The sequence below is a fragment of the Clavelina lepadiformis genome, chromosome 1, assembly GCF_947623445.1.
Source record: "Clavelina lepadiformis chromosome 1, kaClaLepa1.1, whole genome shotgun sequence".
Lineage (NCBI taxonomy): Eukaryota > Metazoa > Chordata > Ascidiacea > Aplousobranchia > Clavelinidae > Clavelina > Clavelina lepadiformis.
This window is the reverse complement of record NC_135240.1, coordinates 11,161,623-11,181,558: the sequence shown is the minus strand read 5'-3', so window position 1 is coordinate 11,181,558 and position 19,936 is coordinate 11,161,623. Positions and strand designations below refer to the sequence as shown.

Sequence of the window (19,936 nt, the reverse complement as noted above, 5' to 3'; positions counted from 1 at the left end):
ATATTCTCATGCAGTACTACGGCAGTTGAAGTTTCCTGCATAAACACATGAAAGTTTAAAGCTGGAAATGGATTTCTTACAGAGGTTAATTAAAGTCGGTTTGTATATAAGTTGATGGTTTTTACGACTTCAACATCAACTGCTTTCCACTCCATTGGTAAACCTGCAAGGCAGACCGCAGTTGTACTACATCTGGTAGTCTTTCTCAAAAATGTGGCAGTTTAATGGTTGTTACTGTCAGTGTGGGTTGCTAGTTAGTATCCTAAGATCTTGAAGCTGGATCTGTAACTTGCATGAGTCTCTTGAGTTAGTATGCATGGTTGTTGATTTGTGCTTTTGCGCCAGTTGTTTGACAACCCTGATCTTTGTCTTTGTGTGCCCTACTGCATTCAGTTGTAACAAAGTGATACCTTCCTGTACGACAGGAGTTCCTGTAGGGCCTGATAAGAACGTTTGGTATATAGGGTATATGTCAATTTGTTGTAACTGTCTTGGCATTTGGCCTTCGGTGTGGAACAGTATAGATGGTTGCTTAGCTCCGATTGTTAATATTTGCACAATGCAAGATTTTTTTGGCTTCCAGGGTACACGTTTTCTGTGATAGGCTACAGTTGTTGATATTATGCAATTATATGCGATACGTTTTTATGCAAAGAGTAGCTATACCTAGTAATATATGAGCGCTCTTCCAAGTCCCCCCAGCTAACTGTTTTTTCCACTTTTCATTGTAAAACGTTTTTAAATAACTTTTTGACGACTGTGCTATGGTAAATGTCCAATGCATTAAAGCTGAAAAAGATGTAAAACCTATCGCTTAAAAAGTATTAAAACTGGTATTTCCAACAAACTAGCTGAAACGATAAATCCATAAGCTTACAAATGCTCTGCATCTATTTGTTAATTTGTTTAGGTCAATACCTGCGTCCAGACAAGAACATACGCTACTTGTTTTTCAGCTTTTTTGTGCTACGCTGCGTAAACATTACATCTGGTGTCTGAATACGTGAAGTATTAACCTAACTATTTCTAGAAATATAGCGTATTAGCACCACTAACTTTTATGCAACATAACATTATATTGCAACGCTACACATACTGTAATCGAAAGCTACGTTGTAGGTTACATGTATAAAATTTGCTAGAATTGTCTTCATTCAAAATAGTTGGAGCTCACACACAATGTAGAAGCACCATTACGTGTTTTTGGAAAACATTTTGCTATTGCAACATCCATTTCGTAATCATAATTTGGTCCGCTTTGTCCTAATCTACTATATCGACAAGTATACACGTGGTGGATGCACAGGGTGACTTATATCAAAATGACGATTCCATACAAATTTAATGAATATATTTACCAGATTGCTTGTCCCATAACATGATTTTATGTTATTCTAATATATTACATCATGTACATTTTACTTGCCCTGACTATACCGTATTTACTATAAGTATTTAGACTCGGAAAAGTTTATGAGTGTGTAACCAACGTGTCTGTTCGAACGTAACTATTCTTACTTACTAACAGCATATGCAGAACATAGCAGTAATTTTAGTGCATTCAACAAACGGGTCAAATAAATTCATTATTTCAAAACACAGAAGAATGCCTCAATCCTGTTTTTTACAACCTAGCTTCACCGTAAGTACAGTACTATATGATACGATGCTGGTTCTTACTGCAATTGAAGAAAAGCATAAAAGTATATTTACCAAATAAAAACGGCAAGGGAAATTGACAAGCGTTTCTATGTTATTCTATTGTATTAATAATACTGTAACTTTCTTAAAGTAACCTACTGCAACCTGCTTACTGTAAGATTATAAGCCCCTTTAATCATCAGCCGAAATTTTAAGTCCGATTACAGCAGAGGTGGATAAATGCATTTTAAGCTATATCATCTGGTGTATAGCGTTATGTGTAGACATATTCTTTTTAAAAAGTCTTTTTTCAATTTTAACACAAAAATCCGGAAAGAAACAAAGAACACTATCAAACAGATTTGCGGCAATCAGTTATCAGCAGCATCAAGCTAAAACCAGTTTCCGTTAACATTATTGACAAGGTTACAACAAACAAAGCAACGAGAAAGAATCTGCTCGCCAAAAATGAAACACTTTACTTTGTTTCTTGCATTATTCCCCTGAATCGAAGTATTTGCAACTTAAGTTTTATTGCTCTTTCATATCATTACAAATTTATGGTCTTTTATAGCGTAATTTGAGAAAGGACTGCATTGCATGTACGTAAATCAAATGCTTGCAGCTTATATTTTAAACTAATAGCTTTGTACTATAATTATAAAACGATACATTTTCGTTTGCTGTTTTCTGTATACAACTAACATGACAAATGGTTTGTACACATTTTGCAAAAGTGTTATATGAGTTTTATAGAACACTATTTCCTTGACCCGAAATTGCTGCCATTTCGGTTTAGATTTTTGTTGCCTTTTTCATCTTCAAAGCTATCAAAATTATGTTGTTTGTTACCGTTATTTTACAATCGCAATACTATTGAAATATATACCTGTAGGTCAGAGGTGTCCAACCTTTTTGGCCAAAGGGCCACATGCGATTTACCAATGATTGCGCGAGCCACTTGAGTGTTTACTGCTAATTTCTAATCTTAGAAATAAATTGTGATGCAATAAAATTAATTTGAACAGTTGCGCACCCCTGCTCTAGAGTCTATAGTATATTATCTATCTATTGCTCTATTATCTACATTAACTATTATCTCTACTATCTATTGCTCTATAATCTATACTCTATACTATAGTATATAGAGGAATAGACAAAGAAAGCAAACACTAAAATGCCAATTTCTCGAAATGTAAGTTGGCCATAAATTACGCAGGCGATTCAGTTGATAATTAATATAAGTGATTTCGAAAAATACCGCGTGGGCCAATGAAATGGGAAAAAAAATGGGATAAAATAATTAACTAAGTTAAAAACATTTAAAAATCAACAAGAAAAGCACGATTTTTGACATATCCACATTGAAAATAGAAATATTTCTCATCATATGCATATTAATTGATCAAAAAATGCATTTTATTTCTTTATATTGCAAGAATTAGAGGTTAAACTACAATCCAATTTATCATTGATTATACTTTTTTAAATTTAGTACTAAATTGAAGTGAAGAAAAGCTTAAATAAATTTTGTAAATACTGAATATTAATTTTTCATAAAAAAGAATTGAATAACGATTGATTTGATTCGGGACGGTGAATATATGATATTGGGTCCGTATGTTTGTATACGTGATCATAATATTAATAATAGTTTCTGGAGCTTGTAAGAATTTCAATAATTAACTTGGTCATTGGATTTTTATGCACTTTTTTTGTTGTTTCATTTTGCGAATTTTGAGACATAACTGAATTACTTTCATATACATATCTTATAGTTGCCTACAGGCTGCTTTCGTGCATGGGAAACCTACTTTTCTTTAAATATGCATGAGTGTTAACAGAAATTCTTCAATTGTAGCGTCATAATTAATGATGAATAATTAATCGACAACATATTTCTTTAGAAACGGATACTTTTTCAACGCGGTTGAAGATTCTTCATAATCTCACAGACGACTTCAAAAGTAGCAGAGCCTTTAGATTCCCGTTAGGTTATAGTAAGAGTAAGAATCATGTCGTTTAGCGAATCACCAACAAGCAAGGTTATTTCTACTACAGACATGCTGAGCTTGGCAAATGATACGTTCAAGTAAGTATTTTTCGGTTACATATTTAAAATTGTGTTGAGGGAGATTAACACGTTTCGAGATCTGGGCCTAAAACTATCGAGTTTACCCACCGGGAGCCCAAAACATTTACTCTTTAAAAAATGCTTAAAATTGGCTGCAAATAAAATGTATTCCCATTTGTGTACATACAGCTGAATTAATTCAAAAATTCGCTTTGCTCCATCAGATTTCCATAAACGCGATAGAAATAATCGAACTAAATTCTAGCAATTAATTTATCGCGACCAATATTTAACGCCGTCGAATTCGTGTATTATTATGTGATTAAAAGAATTCAGTCAAGTTTTCGAATGTCTAAAACTTATGATATATGTAAATGTATATATAAATAATATACATACAATAAAGTCCCCTATGTGGTGCCAAAAACTTGGGTTCGTGGCAGTGGCCCATAATGCTCCCTTCTCTCAAATAGCTAGTGGCAGCCGTAACTTTGTTTTATATATGTTAATTTCAGGCTGATGTTTGGTGAAACCGAAATTGCAATAACAGCTTCCATTATATTACCTCTTTTTGTCTTTGGAGTTGTTGGAAACATTGTGACAATCATCGTCATTTACCGATCGCCGAAGTTAAAGTGAGACAAATATTTTCTTTGCTTCTGTATAAACAATTTTTCTTAACACAACGTCAACGTATAAGGTTTTAACATATATGACCTGTTATTGGCATCAAAATTTCAAAATAAATAAATTATTTTAATCTACATCCAAATAAACAAAGAGGTACTCACTTAAACACAATAACCTTCTTCTTTAGGTCAAAGTTCAACTACGTCATCTTCAGCATTTGCTTTTCTGACCTTATATCAGCAATGCTCAGTCCTCTCTTCTTATATCGACGCACTTGGGGTTTTCTTTCTTGGAACCTTTCGGATGCTTTGTGCAAAGTACTAAATATGATTAGAAATGCATGTGTGATTTCATATCTATAATTATATACAAAGTATGGATTTGTCTTTTCTAAAAGATAAAAAATAGATTTGGCCAACTTGAAAGTTAATTAGTTAGTTGGTTGGTTGGTTATAAACTTAAACTATTAATATAAACATTTAACAATCTAATTAAATCTGTATAATAATCTAACATTAACAAAGAAAAACTATAGGTTAAAAGTTTTTATCCAAAGGTTTTGCTCTAATTTACTTGTTTCAACAATAGCTTTGTGATTCAGATGAACCAATCACATCTTTAAAACTTTACAGATATTTTGGGCCGGAGACAATTTTACATCTGTAGCAACGTCACTTCACATATTATTGTTTGCTTTCTTCCGCTTAACTTCAATTATGTATCCTCATTGGTTCAACCGCATTACGATCAAACACGTAAAGGTAAGGCATCACGCAGTGTGTCACGTCGGGCGGACTACAACTGAAACATGGTATGACAATAAAGCACGGTTAGATTTCGAAATTTCATTCTCGTAACTGCCGTCTCCCATGCCGTGTTACGGCTTGGATAACGACGCTCGAGTAACATTTGCGGGACGCAAGCTTGGGCAGCAGTAAAAATCTCGGGTTGCCGAAACGTTAAGAATCTTCTCTCGACTTAACTGATAGGCTCCAAAGAAGTTCAGAACACCATGCTTTTCATAAGATTGGCTGCTGGAGTTGCCGTGTAACCAGTAAAGTGCGCAGGCTATTCGTCTTAAAGGAGCTACACTCTAAATTTTTGTTAGGATTTACTCTATTTTAAAGGAATACCCACTGGGACGGAGTAAAAAATCAAAATTTTTGAAAATTAAGAAAAGGGTAACTGAACACCTGCCTTTGGTCATAAAACTACACCCCAAATAGATTTTGGGTGGTTCGCAGAAAACATGACAACCACGCCCGAAAGGTTAACAAGGGGACAAATTCGTCAGAAATGCCATAAGTCGAAAACCGCTGACGATACACAGCTGGTTTTAGTCTTAAAAGTTGCAGAATAAGTATTTTTAAATGTTCTCTAATTCAATATTTTCTCGTAATCCCAAGCGAAACGAACATATAAAGAAAAACCGATTGAAATGCAAAAGTTAGTAAAACTTCATCCAACACCCAAAAAGTTTAACACATTACATTTGACACAAAATTCTGCTAATGAACTTAATGATGTTGACGGCTGCTGAACAGAGACTTAAAATCGAAGGATGCAACAGGCCGATGTCAACAATCTAGCATGAGACAGTTTGAAAATGAATGTCACTATTTCTCACAATCCCTAAACATTTTTGTGCCCATAGACCACTTCAATTATAATAAAACCCCAAGTCCAACTTATTTAATTTTAGTTTCTTTTCTTCTTCTTCTTGTTTCATCATGACCAAATATGTCAAACTACTAGTCAATATCACACATAAAATAACTGAAATTCGTTTGAAAAGTTTATTCTTTTCTGCATGAATTTGTCAAAGGCAGGCAGTTGCTAGCCAGCGGTGAAGATAGATATGACAGCAAGAAATTTGCTTTAGGATAACACTAACACATGATTAAACGCTTTGCAACATTATTAAGCAGGTATTTTTATGCCGTGAAATATTGCACATTAAATTTTTTACTTCAAATCTAAGCCAATTCTAAGCCTCAATTCATAAACAACGTATTGTTTAAATTCATCAAACGCCCCTTTTCGTAGTTGTAAAAGTAATTATATGAATTTGTTTTTAGTTGGCTCTTATCGTCGTTTGGGTGATTTCTTTTGGTGCAGGTTTTATTCCATTTGTATTTATATTTGGTGCTCGTCTTATAAATCGACATGCTTCCAACCCAGAGAGAGCATGGCCATCCTGCGCATCATACACAGAAAGGTCAGAATGGAAATTATTTGCAAGCTATTTTGGGTAAATGGTATGTTTTTTCAAGAAAAATTTGTTTAAATTTGGTAACTTGATTTATTTGAAAATGTAAGGATTGTATTCAAAACGAAAGTTTGGCGATAACAGAAGACCAAGATGGTAATTGGCGTTGAAACATTGACGTTCTGGCTTATTGGTTATAACCGGTTTTATTGCATTATTTTTGCAGATTGGGTATGCTCAAAATGTACTCAAAAGTCGGATACTCAATTTTCTTTTACATTCCGATGGTCTTGATTACTGTTTTGTCTACTAGAATCGTTTATATTATTTATTTGAGGAAAATCCAGAGACGTGAAGGTACAGTATAAAAACGAGTATAATACAGTATATACGTTTGCTTATAAAAAAGATATCCAGTTATACTGTGCTATACGAGACTTAACCGAGCGTCATACTTATAATAACCAGCTATGAAGAAAAAACACCAAATGGAGAACTCACAAGAGCAAAAGCAGCAGAAGAAAGAAAAAAAGGCCGTCTTGCAACTTTTGTTGATCGTCGGATCATTTGCAATAGGATACCTTCCTCATACAGGTAAATATCATAATAAAATCCATTTCATGTTTCTTTGGAAAACAACTTTGTGGTGCTTCTGCAAGCTCGTTCGCAACATTGCGGGAAATTATTTGAAGTGAATGTTTGCGGTTCCTCGGTTACTTATTCGGACTGATTCGAAACGTATATAGGTAACGTTTTAACACACTTGCTGTTTGTTGTAAAAAGTGAGGACTTAAAACAAATTCCAAAGAATTTTCGTGAATCTGAATAAATTTAAACACATTTAAATTAATTATTTAATTTAACCATCTATATAAAATAGTCAAAAAACTATAAATTAAATGCATAAAAAACTCACTTTAGTTGAAATAAACGTAGCCTAAAAACATCAAATGAATTTGAACAAATTAGAATAACTTATTATCAAAACCGAAACAAAATCTAAAGAAATAATTTAATTGAAACAAAACAAAAAAATTTTTCTAAAAACTAGAAAAAACATACAAATGAAAATAAAATTATACAAATTTCAATAAATTTAAATAGATTAATAAAAACTCTATAAATTCCAATAAATCATCAATCTTTATAAATCAATGGAATAAATTATAAAAATAAATTCAACAACATAAATTTAAAAATTAAATCAAAATTTAAACAAATGTGGACTAGTTCATAACTGATAGATTACATTAAAATTGCAAGAACTCAACGGCATGTAGATAATTTAATTAATCGGTAATTGACTTTGTAGGTTATTTTGGACAAATACTTGAAAGTATCCGTTTTAATAATTAATTAATCGGCCATTGATAAATTTAACACAACATAAACTCTTAATCTCTTCAGAAAAAACTTAATTAATAGGCCGAACTTCTTAAATGTTGATAATTTGAAGAGTAAATTTACTCGAAAAGTAACAAAATCGCGTATATTTATCCGTTGTTTTGTATAACAAACTGAGATTTTATTGCGCACACACAATGTTAACTCCAACCATTCTCGCCTAGATTCTAGGCATTCTACCCAGATACTTAGTCACCGCATCTTTTTATCGTTTTTTTTTAGAAAACTCTCTTAAAAATAGTTCTTAGCTCAGTTACATATGCCTTGTATCCCACTTTCTTTTACCTAAAATCATAGGAAACGGAAATCAACTTTAATTGCGAAGAAGTCACTATCAAATAAACGTTAACCAACTTCGCGTCGGTTAAGTGTTTGACAAATATGGTTAAAGGCTTTCATCTCATATAACTATATCGTCGGTAGAGGTTCATGGGACGTGCTGTGAGTTGTGAAACTGCATTCGAAAAACTTTCAAATAACTTTTGTAATTTGAAAGTCTTAAATTGGCTTTAAACAGCAATTACACAGCTCTGTTTGAGTTAAGCTCACGTACCCAGAAAAAAACTAAACGAGTTTATGTTTAAAGCATATTTCGCACAAATAATTTTGGACTAGCGCATTCATATTAATACATTCTTTGAAAGCTTTCCACTTTGTTGCAACCACGTCTAAGCCAAAGACCCAATCCGACTTACATATGCAATGGTGGTTTGGCCAACTTGAATACATTACACTTCGTATCAGCGAATGCCTCAATCCTATTTTCTACAATTTATCATCACCGTAAGTATGCCCCCCTAATGTATTTGTGGCAACAGATGACGTAATGCGTAATCATTCTTTCAGGAAGACGTAAATATGAAAAACTAAAAATACCAAGTTGCATAAACAAATGTTGTTTTAGTATTACCTGCATATACCAGCAGCAAAACTATAAAATCTTTGCCTAAACAACAAGTCTGGTTATAATTAAAAATATAGGTATAATTTTATAAACAATTTATGAAAATTTTGAACCAATATTAACAGAAAAATGCGGCATGAAACAATGGCATTAATAATGAAGATTGGCGGCAAATCCAATACTCCCAGTAAAACGTCAAAACCAGTTTGCATTCGCACTTTGGATCAAAATACGGTATAAACGAAAGAACAAGCATGAATTCATCCGCAGAAGAATGATAATAATTTGTAATTTGGTTGTTACTGCTGTACCTCGTCGTAATATAAGCTGGTATTGTGCTTTAGCTATAACCAAATTGTTACTGCATACATTTAATAGCCGTTTAGGCATTAGGTAAACTGTAAAAAACCTCATTTATTCCTGGCAACTGGAAGATTTTAGTGATAACGTATATTGTACTGGTACGCACTGTATTATACAATGCAAGTTTCAATGTGATGTTGTAACTATTCGCACAATTGTTTATCTTCGCACACTTGATATTTTTGATTGTTGTGCAACGTATAGTGTTCATTTATACGTGCTGTAATTTAGAGCGATGTTGATGTTACTGATGAATTGTAGCTGGTTGAGTTTTGCTTATTATCAAGGCAAATTACGTCAATGCGACAACAGAGCAGCGCAATGTAAACACAACTGAATTGAACAAAACATTTTATTTTTATTGCTAGGAATGCAAGCTTGTATAACGTTTATCTATGAAGTAACAATTCATGAATTTGTTAAAGTCAGCAGGAATAGAACATACAAGGGCTAACTAAAAAGGAATGCAGTTTGCTTTTTAAAAATGAAATGTATTTTAAAATCATACAAAATTGTAGAGTATACTTTATTTAAACTAATGTATGCGTATGATAATCGGAGTTAACATCGTGCTGTGCGTATACACATTAAATGCATAACTCATTTTACTATCACAAAAGAGGTAAATACGTATAACTTTATGTATAAAATAATACATCTGCAATTGGCAAATTACCCAGTAATCAACTGGAACTGCAATATTGCACTTTTCCTACTTTTCCTTTCTTTCTCTTATTGCTCTTTGATATGCAGAGCTTATTAATGCAGATGCAGAGCTTATCTGTCTTAACTTATGTTATGTTAACTTACTTTACTTGTTGAGTTAATTATCTGACTCTATTGTTGCGTGCGGTTAGAATACTCTAACCTCTTGTCAGCCGAAAGCTTGTAATATTACAACAGATATAGTTTACAAGCAAAGGTTTTTATTGTAGTTGCTGTACACTTTCTCAATATTACGCATAATCAAAAACACAGTAATACGACTGCTTATAAGATGTCTATTGAGTTGCAAACACCATGACTAGCGTAGTAAGCTCATATGACTCTCTCTGTGTCTCTCCGTCTGGTCGCCGGTAGAAGTGGGAGCTTTTAAAACGTGAAGCGATGGGTTGAAAATATTCAGCAAGAAAAACGGAGCATTTCAAAACATGTGCAGCGAAGGAAACAATGTGTTGGCAATGGGAGTTATATGCAGTTGAAGCTGACGTGTAGATAAATACAATCAGTATAAAGTTAAGAAGCGGGCATTTACAATAAAAATTTCTTATCAGCACAGGTGCTGGAAACAACCTGGGAACGTACTAAAAGGAGTTTTCACATGAAGTTGTTTAGAGTAGGTTTCCAAATATCAAACGACAGTTCAAGTGTTATCAAAAAACAAATTCATAAACTTCAATCAATAGCTGGAAAACACTTTTCCAAGAAATGATGTAATGGTATTAAAAATGCCACCCAAGCCGCTACAGATACGTAGGGTCAGCTAAGGTTATTTCAGTTTTAAAAAGAGTTTGCATTAATTACGTTATAGCTGTTTTTCATAACTGCAAAAAATTAGAAATTATATTGTAAATTAAATTATGTAATAAGTTTACATCGCAAATAACATACAGTGCCCAATAATTAGTAACAGCCGAGAATAAAAGTTTATATTACCGAGCAGCCAGGTTTGGGGCACTGGGAAGTGGTAACGGCCAGTCAGCACATCTATAAACGTTCTTGTACAAGCTGGTGCTTTTAATCTCCTTAACAGATAGAAGTTAAAACACTTCAATTTTTTTAAATTTCAATTTTATAAATGGTACAGAAAACTTACTGTTTATATACATTTATACATGCAAACCAAAAAATACACATTTCAAATCAAAAAATGCTTTTTGCTGATTTGAAGTTCTTCGCTTGATGTTGTTTCCCCATATACGTGGTGTTAATTGAAATTGTTCTTGATGAGCTAACTTCCCTGATTGATTAGCCCAACATTTTGTACAAAACACAGTTGCTTCTTGAGGCATTTGAGTAAAAATATGTATTGTCTTACAACGTTATACTTTGGCTTCAACGTCACTTTGTAGCTTATATTATAGCCTGGTTTCTGCTTTCTGATTACTTACGGTTATGCATTCACATCGACATAATCATAAGCCAATAAAACATGTACAGGTAACAAAAGTAATTCCATTGATAGCTGAAACCTTTCTTTATTTTTTTTGTTTTGTGTTTTTGTGATGAATAAACATCCTTCTAAATGTATTCACCCCTCCTGCATTGTAACCCGGAAAAAATGGTCGTGGATAGATGCATGAAGAATTAAGGATAATATAAGTTTTGGCATAAGTTTTAACATATTCTGCAACCTAAGAGATAAAAAGCAAAATTTTGTCATATACCTCACTGAAATAAAATTTATTAAGTTTTTTTCACTATACGCGATAAAGCTATACGTTCATAAATACTATGTATTTGTTGCTTTTTTTGAAATTCAACCAATAGTTTGTAATGAATTTAGCAACTTTTTATCATTTAGAGAGTGAGGTCTAGGGCGTGGAAAAAAACTTGATCAAAATACTCCACTAATTAGCATGTGGATAGTGTAGACTTGTAAATGTTTAACTGCGCTCTTAAACTTCAGATAGACTTTGTATACATTTTTCTTGGTGTTTTTGTTTTTATAGTTTACTCAAAAGTTGAAGGCACACTTTTTACACCTCGATGAGATCGCGCGGTGGCTATTTTGCAAACTCGACAGGTTTTGCTCATGTTTTGAAAACTAAAAATGTAAATTGAGAAACAGAAAAAATTGAAACAACATCGAAGCACAGTGTAATTGACTTGCTGAAAGCAGTTAGTACAGTAGACTCAAACGGTTTAGGATGAAAACATAATCTAGCATAATCCCCTGCTGAGGCAAGCATGAAAAGTATAGGTAGATAATTCCTAAAAAGGAACATTGTCTTTTAAGGTAATATTTCAGATGATTTTCATTTAATTGAAAGTTACTACTTAAAACATTTATACATGTTTCTTCTTTTTTAAAGTGAAATAGCATGAGCTGACGCTATCTTCTTCTTGCGTGTGATTTAAGCTCATCAAAAGATTATGTCAAAAGGTGATGACAAGGCGTTCCAGCCACTTTGCCAACCATCGCCTTGGCTGTAAGGTTTTGTTAGGAGAGCGAAAAGTTTTCATTCAGGTACAGTATACGATCCGCAGTATGCGGCTCTGCTCCGCACATGCATGAAGCTAAAAGATTTAGATCCCATGCGGTTGAATGGAGATGCGCCATTTCATGCATTGATGATCAAAGCTCTAAAATCCTGGGAGAAGGCTGTGTAGTGCTGGGTATTCCACGTTTGCCCTATTGCTTGAAAAGATATTTTGTTTCTAACATTACCCTTTGAAATTGAAAAGGTAACCCTTTTAACTTGGCTGGAGCAATTTCCGCAAGTACCTGCAGAAAATGTGTGTAGTTGTTTTTTTGGCAGCCAATTATTATTGGCAATACATCAACGAGCGTCACATCCAATTAACTTGATAGTGTGAATCCTATCGGCTTTGGACGCTTTCCACCTCTTGCTGTATTGGTTTTTTACAAAGAGAAGATGTTCCTTATTTGTCCATCAGAACGGCCATTCACTGCCAATTGCTTTGTGATAGACTTTAGAAGGCTGCGTAAGTTATACTTTTGCATTAAGGGTGGATGGAGCTGGCAGGTTACTGACTCCAGATTTGACCAGTTTTGTGAGCTGTCCCACTAGATTTGTGGAAGGTCCACTACCTGGAAGCTCTTGTTGGAAATTGGCCGGGGCAAAACGTTAGATATGGTAAGTAGTTTTTCACCATACTTTGACGCTACATATACGCCATTGACATTGTTTGCTTTATGTTCTCATGCAGTATTATGGCAGTTGAAGTTTCCTGCATAAACACATGAAAGTTTAAAGCTGGGAATGGATTTCTTACTGACGTCAGATAAAGTCGGTTTGTATATAAGTTGATGGTTTTTACGACTTCAACATCAACCTATTTCCACTCCATTGGTAAACCTGCAAGGCAGACCGCAGTTGTACTACATCTGGTAGTCTTTCTCAAAAATGTGGCAGTCTAATGGTTGTTACTGTCAGTGTGGGTTGCTAGTTAGTATCCTAAGATCTTGAAGCTGGATCTGTAACTTGCATGAGTCTCTTGAGTTAGTATGCATGGTTGTTGATTTGTGCTTTTGCGCCAGTTGTTTGACAACTCTGATCTTTGTCTTTGTGTGCCCTACTACGTTCAGTTGTAACAAAGTGATACCTTCCTGTACGACAGGAGTTTCTGTAGGAGCTGATAAGAACGTTTGGTATAGAGGAGATGTGTCAATTTGTTGTAACTGTCTTGGCATTTGGCCTTCGGTGTGGAACATTATAGATGGTTGCTTTGCTCCGATTGTTAATATTTGCACAATGCAAGATTTTTTGGTTTCAAGGGTACACGTTTTCTGTGATAGGCTACAGTTGTTGATATTATGCAATTATATGCGATACGTTTTTATGCAAAGAGTAGCTATACCTAGTAATATATGAGCGCTCTTCCACGTCCCCCCAGCTATCTGTTCTTTCCACTTTTCATTGTAAAACGTTTTTAAATAACTTTTTGACGACTGTGCTATTGCAAATGTCCAATGCATTAAAGCTGAAAAAGATATAAAATCTATCGCTTAAAAAGTATTAAAACTGGTATTTCCAACAAACTAGCTGAAACGATAAATCCATAAGCCTACAAATGCTCTGCATCTTTTTGTTAATTTGTTTAAGACAAATCCTGCGTCCAGACAAGAATATAAGCTACTTTTTTTCAGCTTTTTTGTGCTACGCTGCGTAAACATTGCATCTGGTGTCTGAATACGTGAAGTATTAACCTAACTATTTCTAGAAATATAGCGTATTAGCAGCACTAACTTTTATGCAAAATAACATTATATTGCAACGCTACACATACTGTAATTAAAAGCTACGTTGTAGGTTACATGTATAAAATTTGCTAGAATTGTCTTCATTCAAAATAGTTGGGACTCACACAAAATGTAGAAGCACCATTACGTGTATTTGAAAAACATTTTGTTATTGCAACATCCATTTCGTAATCATAATTAGGTCCGCTTTGTGCTGATCTACTATATCGACAAATATACACGTGGTGGATGCACAGGTTGACTTATATCAAAATGACCATTCCGTACAAATTTAATGAATATATTTACCAGATTGCTTGTCCCATAACATGATTTTAAGTTATTCTGATATATTACATCATGTACATTTTACTTGCCCTGACTATACCGTATTTACTATAAGTATTTAGACTCGGAAAAGTTTATGAGTGTGTAACCACCGTGACTGTTCGAACGTAACTATTCTTACTTACTAACAGCATAAGCAGCACATAGCAGTAATTTTAGTGCATTCAACATACGGGTCAAATAAATTCATTATATCAAAACAAAGAAGGTGACTATGATTTATAGGAAGCTTTCGAGAATAGCTTTATTAAAATACTTTCGTTAAAAAAATCGCGCCTAATGCTATTCGAGTAAATACGGTATAGATACAGGTTTGAAGAATTACATCCGAAAGTCGATTCACACAAGAATCCGCAATTTCGTCACTGGATGTTGGTTCAGTCATTGATTCCCCTTGCACCAGCACCGTTGCTAACAGTAACAATCGGAGTGCTGTTTCTCCTCTTTCGCGGTTTGGAACAGCCACAATTTATTCTTTTAAGATGTCGAATGGTCTCTCGCCTCATTTTGCTTAGAATGAAAGCATAAAAATCATAAAGAGCAAGTTTTTACCGGCATTAAGTTGGTTACCGGCTCTCTAGTTATTGATTCAATTACTTATCCAAAACGTGAATTTCGATACTTATCCGAAACGTGGTTTCTTGTTTATTTTCCAAATGAAGTTGGTTAACGATAATAAGGCAGTAACTAAATTAGAAATCAAGAGCCTGGGATTTAATTTCACGCCTGAGCAATTTTCGCCGCCCTTGCTTATATACTCGATGCAGATTAAACAGTCTTATTCGACTCACCTTGACGCCAAATTGTAAAAAATCGGGTTGAGACATTCACTCAGGCGTAGGCACATATACTCTGACATCCCAAACCACCAGTGATATATTTCATCCTCACGCGTAACTGCTTTAGTTGTGGTGGCAAATATGTGGTAAGCTATGCATAGAAACATATAAAAGTGAGGTAAAATTAAAAAACATAATAACAAGAATGATTATTTTGATCGCAAACTGCGTGCGTGATATGAAATATAACCCACAATGTACAGCTTAGACGAGAGTGGCACAAGCTGTGATTTATAATGTTTCCATAGCTGTTTCGTTCTTGTAATACTCATACTTGTGAAAAAACAAATAAACAAATGGATACATTTTCAACAGTATTGATCTGTATTTACCTCACCGCCGAAATAATCCTATAACCACGTGACAAGAATCCCAACTTTACAAGTGTGGCAATTCTTTGAATTTTATTTAAAAATAATCATTACATTTATTCAACAATACTCCCATCTCAAAATTAACCAAAAACACAGAAATTAACAGCCAACGTTGCGCTGTTGCTATCTTTTGTAAAGTGGAATTATTCCGTTGGAGCCTGGAGGTAAAAATATATACAAACTGAACCCGTTTTAGAGTTGCAAGTTTTAAGACCTTCTTCATGACAAATTCTCAATGACTCAAATCGACAACATGACTTATATCCGATTCGAGTCACTTTTGTCTAATGTTTGACTTATAACTATAACTATAAAATATTTGGAGCAAAGGAATACATTTTCTGGTGGTTTCGTCCAAGCACGTTTATTTAGGTGAAATTTTCTGTATAAGCCCAAAGAACCTTAAAATGTAAATCAAAATAACGTAATTTATATGCAAATGCATCTACGGCCTTGCTGAACGAAACCATATTTTTCCCGTATATTTTGGTTTTATTTGGTTTCAGATATTAACTGACTTTATGTCACTGGAATCTCATTGACCCAAAGATTTGACTTGACTCGGGCCTCTTCTTCCAAAACACTCGACTTTACTTGAGTCTTAAAAAGTAAACTACTTGACTTGATTTGTTACTCGAGTTTGAAGGCTTTGTTACGAGTTAGTTACAAATATAAGCTATACTGATGTAGAGTTGCATAGTATGTTTGATCTCGAACTAAGTACCGGTGTGAGGTAAGTAGCCTATGGCAAAGGATCCTACGATCAACATCAGTTGAACGATGGCTTGATTTTCCTTCTTTTGTCGTTTCGATTCAGCTATATTTGTTTTCTCGGACGTTGCATCATTTCGTGCTATAAATAGAACCGTTCAAAATATCAAAACGTTAAAAAAAATATAAGTTACAAATAACTAATGAAGCTATATAGTTTATCGGAAATGTAGCTAATGTAGAATTATACAAATATTGATCTGAATAACACCATATAGATGCGATCGACAAACTGACTAAATATCTTTACAATATTAAATATTTCGATAAGTAATAAATTTTAATAAAACAATATTTTTACTTAAGATTATATTGAAATGCTCAGTTGCAAACATACAGTATATACGAAAACAACGTTGCTGTGTTCCTTGTTTGAAAATGGTTGTGCGGCGCGGTTAGTGCTGTTATAAAAAGTGGAACCTTATTTAATGCTTAGGTCGGTAATCCAAAATAACTTTGGAAATTACCTTAACGCGGCAGCAAAGCAATCAACTTCCCAAATATGTTCTTTGTGAGTGTATAAATCGATCAGGAAATGTTTGTTCATAGAACTTTTTATGTTTTACAGCCCCAGTACAATGTAGGCTATATCATATTAAGTATATGTACTGTACTCTGTCTTTTTGTTGACGCCGATTCATGAAACCGAAAACAGAATTTTTGTAAAAATTTTGTTTCTTGTAGTTTGAAATTTTGTAAAAAGCTCGCTTGGACGCAGATATATTTTCGCTTTTGCAAAAATATGTTTCTGATCATCGTCTTGGAATCTTATGTCTTTCAAACTTAAGCAATTCGAGTTTAGAAAAAACATTTTAATCTCTGATACCTTTGCGTCGCTTCAGTCTTCTGGAAACTATCGAAGCAGCCACTCCAAGGGAGAATATCAAAATCAAGCAAGATGGCACATAGAAGAATACGGCATATCCTATCACAGCGTAGCTCTTAAACTGATGAAACCTATGTATTAACACAACATGTTTTGTCAGACTCAGACATACGGTATTTATATCTTCTTTGGGTTAGAAAAGTTTTCATGATACGACTTTTATTGTTTTCTTGAAGATCATCATAAATTTATGGGTACACTTTTTGCTTTGAGAACGTGAGAGCTTATGTACGAATAAAGAATTATACGTATTATTAGTTATTACCAGGCGAGACTTATCGTGCAAGATGGCCATCCTGTCTCGATACTTAATATATTTCTCTTCATTTTCCTGCAGTCGAACCAAATTGCAAACGGAACAAATCCACAACCAATAGATATCGCCCACATGGCCAAAATAATCACCTGGTATGCACCAATAAGAAGAGCTTTCAAGTTTCACCAACACTTTCATAATACATCTGTCCAATTAATGGGTATGAGAAAGATTATCACAAACCTTAACGTGGATGACATTAATTCGCTTAAAATGATGTGGCCATGTGACTGAGATGAATCTTAGACAAGAAAAAAATAGAATGTGCAGTGAGGTAGCCACAGATGTACCAGTATCCCCACCCCAAAAAACCTAAACCAGAAAAAGTTTCAAATGTTGGTAACTGACTTTCACGCATCACTATATTGCTGGTTGTTTGAAAACTTTTCAAATGTTCTTCTAACCTTACAAAGGAATGTTGATATTGTCCAGTGATCAAAACCCCAAGTTCTTCTGTAAACGAATAGTGGACTCAATATGGCCGATATGAGATCAGAGACGCATAAACTCATGATGAGATAGTTAAAAACCGACCTGTGCAAAATGTCGATATAATTAGTCGATCAGTGTATGGACATCAGTCGATGTTCTTCAACACACGAAGTTATAAAAGTTCCACATATTGGTATAGATTCTGTCTGGCATAAAAATTTAGTTACAAAACCTAATTGTCCGCATAGCCAAACTTACTTCAACTTATCAGACTGGGTTATGACGTAAATGGTAATGGAATTGGCCAATATTCCAAATACGGCCATTGGCAAGAGAATTCCCGCTGATATCGCAAGTCCTACGTCATCGAATGGTGGCAAATAAGTCCTGACAATACCAATGCAAACTGTGTTAAGGTTTGGTTCTATTTAGACAATATAACTTTATTGATAATATTATAGTTCACCTGTTGTATGAAGGAACTTCCGTTGTTATTTCAACAACGATCGCCACACTAGCTGTATGGTTGTCAAAAATGTCTGTTGATTGCATTTTACAGCTACAGGTGTCGGTAACTAACCGAATGCAAGCTGGGTTAATTTATTCTACTACATACGTTCGAGTATATAAAATACAAATGCAGAATAAGCTGTACAGATTTGAGTATAGCTCATCTCAAGATATTTATCTGGTTTTGTTTATCTCGCGTTGCATTCAAGATTGCTTAGAAATATGTTGAAAAGCAACTTTTGTACTCATCTGTCCTATGCTAATGTATGTTGCTTGATAACCTACAGTAATAAATTTACCTAAACGTGCAGTCTGCGTAAGATCGATTTACATGTTTCATCAAAACTTTGCTATATGTTGTCTATAACTTGCCCTAAATAAATAAGACTGAAATTAATCAGCCAACTAATTAAAGCCCCATTCGCATTACCGAGTTCCAATGTTTTTTTGTCGCGATCATGCTTACAAGACTGGCTGCCAGAAAGTAAAGCGAAATTCTATCTTGTTTTTAGAAAAAAGCCATAATAATTAAATTTCCACAGTTTGTCCCTGTGGGTTATTAAAGGACGTGATTTGAATCTTGAGTCACGAAACGTTTCAGTAGGCTATAATTAAGCAGGATTCCAAAAAGTTCTTAAACATTGAGAATGAGAACAGCAGAAAAATTATAACACTTAGCAATTAGTTTTTGGGTGTATCACCCGCCCTGGATATTTTACAACTTAAACATGGCCAACACAGGAAAATGTATTAAATGTAATTACAGCTATCTTCTGTTTTTTTGTAAAGATGGCTACGCGTTTATCGCAATATTATAGTAATTACAATCTGTAATGATTAAGAGCGTACGCATTTTCTCGGTAATTATTGTTTCGCCTGAAATTCAGCTTTTCAAGCTGCATTCTTTATCCAGCTCCACCAGGAATTATATCTGAGGTGAAAGATTTCCTGTTACTTTTCATTATCAGCCATTAAACATTATGTGAAAGTACGATTTTATAGCAACATAATACGCTGGATGGTTTCAGGCGGTGTTATTACGTCTCCTAAATAGAATTAGAAACGTATTAGAGGCTGTATACGAACGTGCAAGCGTGCGCATAAGAACGCGAGTAAGTCATACATTTTGGGCGTGAAGCATATAAGTTACCGGTTCTTTCACTACTTATTGAGTGACTTACTCGCGTTTATGAGTTTCCTGTCAATTATGATTTTCTACCTATTGTAAAAGGTTTGAATTTAAAAAAGCTCATACGAATTTGTGTAAATTCAAAAACAATCATAAAAATTTAGTTAAACTCATGCCAA

The 19,936-nt window shown here is 34.1% G+C and overlaps 2 protein-coding genes across 2 annotated transcripts; one reads left to right on the top strand and one right to left on the bottom strand.

The window, feature by feature from the left end:
* The first annotated feature begins 4,671 nt into the window (after positions 1 to 4,671).
* On the top strand, positions 4,672 to 9,146 carry LOC143449106 (uncharacterized). Its single transcript, XM_076949184.1, has 9 exons — positions 4,672 to 4,687; positions 4,978 to 5,106; positions 5,752 to 5,791; positions 5,890 to 6,067; positions 6,424 to 6,563; positions 6,781 to 6,911; positions 7,023 to 7,148; positions 8,603 to 8,741; positions 8,988 to 9,146. The coding sequence occupies exons 1-9, from the start codon at positions 4,672 to 4,674 to the stop codon at positions 9,100 to 9,102; spliced, it is 1,014 nt and encodes a 337-aa protein (XP_076805299.1). The 3' UTR covers positions 9,103 to 9,146.
* Positions 9,147 to 14,285: 5,139 nt separating this feature from the next.
* On the bottom strand, positions 14,286 to 19,069 carry LOC143472101 (somatostatin receptor type 2-like). The gene is made up of 9 exons (XM_076969937.1): positions 18,585 to 19,069; positions 18,377 to 18,505; positions 18,091 to 18,220; positions 17,870 to 17,998; positions 17,636 to 17,775; positions 17,311 to 17,441; positions 16,438 to 16,566; positions 15,292 to 15,430; positions 14,286 to 15,010 (listed from the first exon to the last, which is right to left on the bottom strand). Exons 1-9 carry the CDS (start codon positions 18,668 to 18,670, stop codon positions 14,878 to 14,880), a joined length of 1,146 nt encoding a protein of 381 aa, XP_076826052.1. The 5' UTR covers positions 18,671 to 19,069; the 3' UTR covers positions 14,286 to 14,877.
* Positions 19,070 to 19,936: the final 867 nt, after the last annotated feature.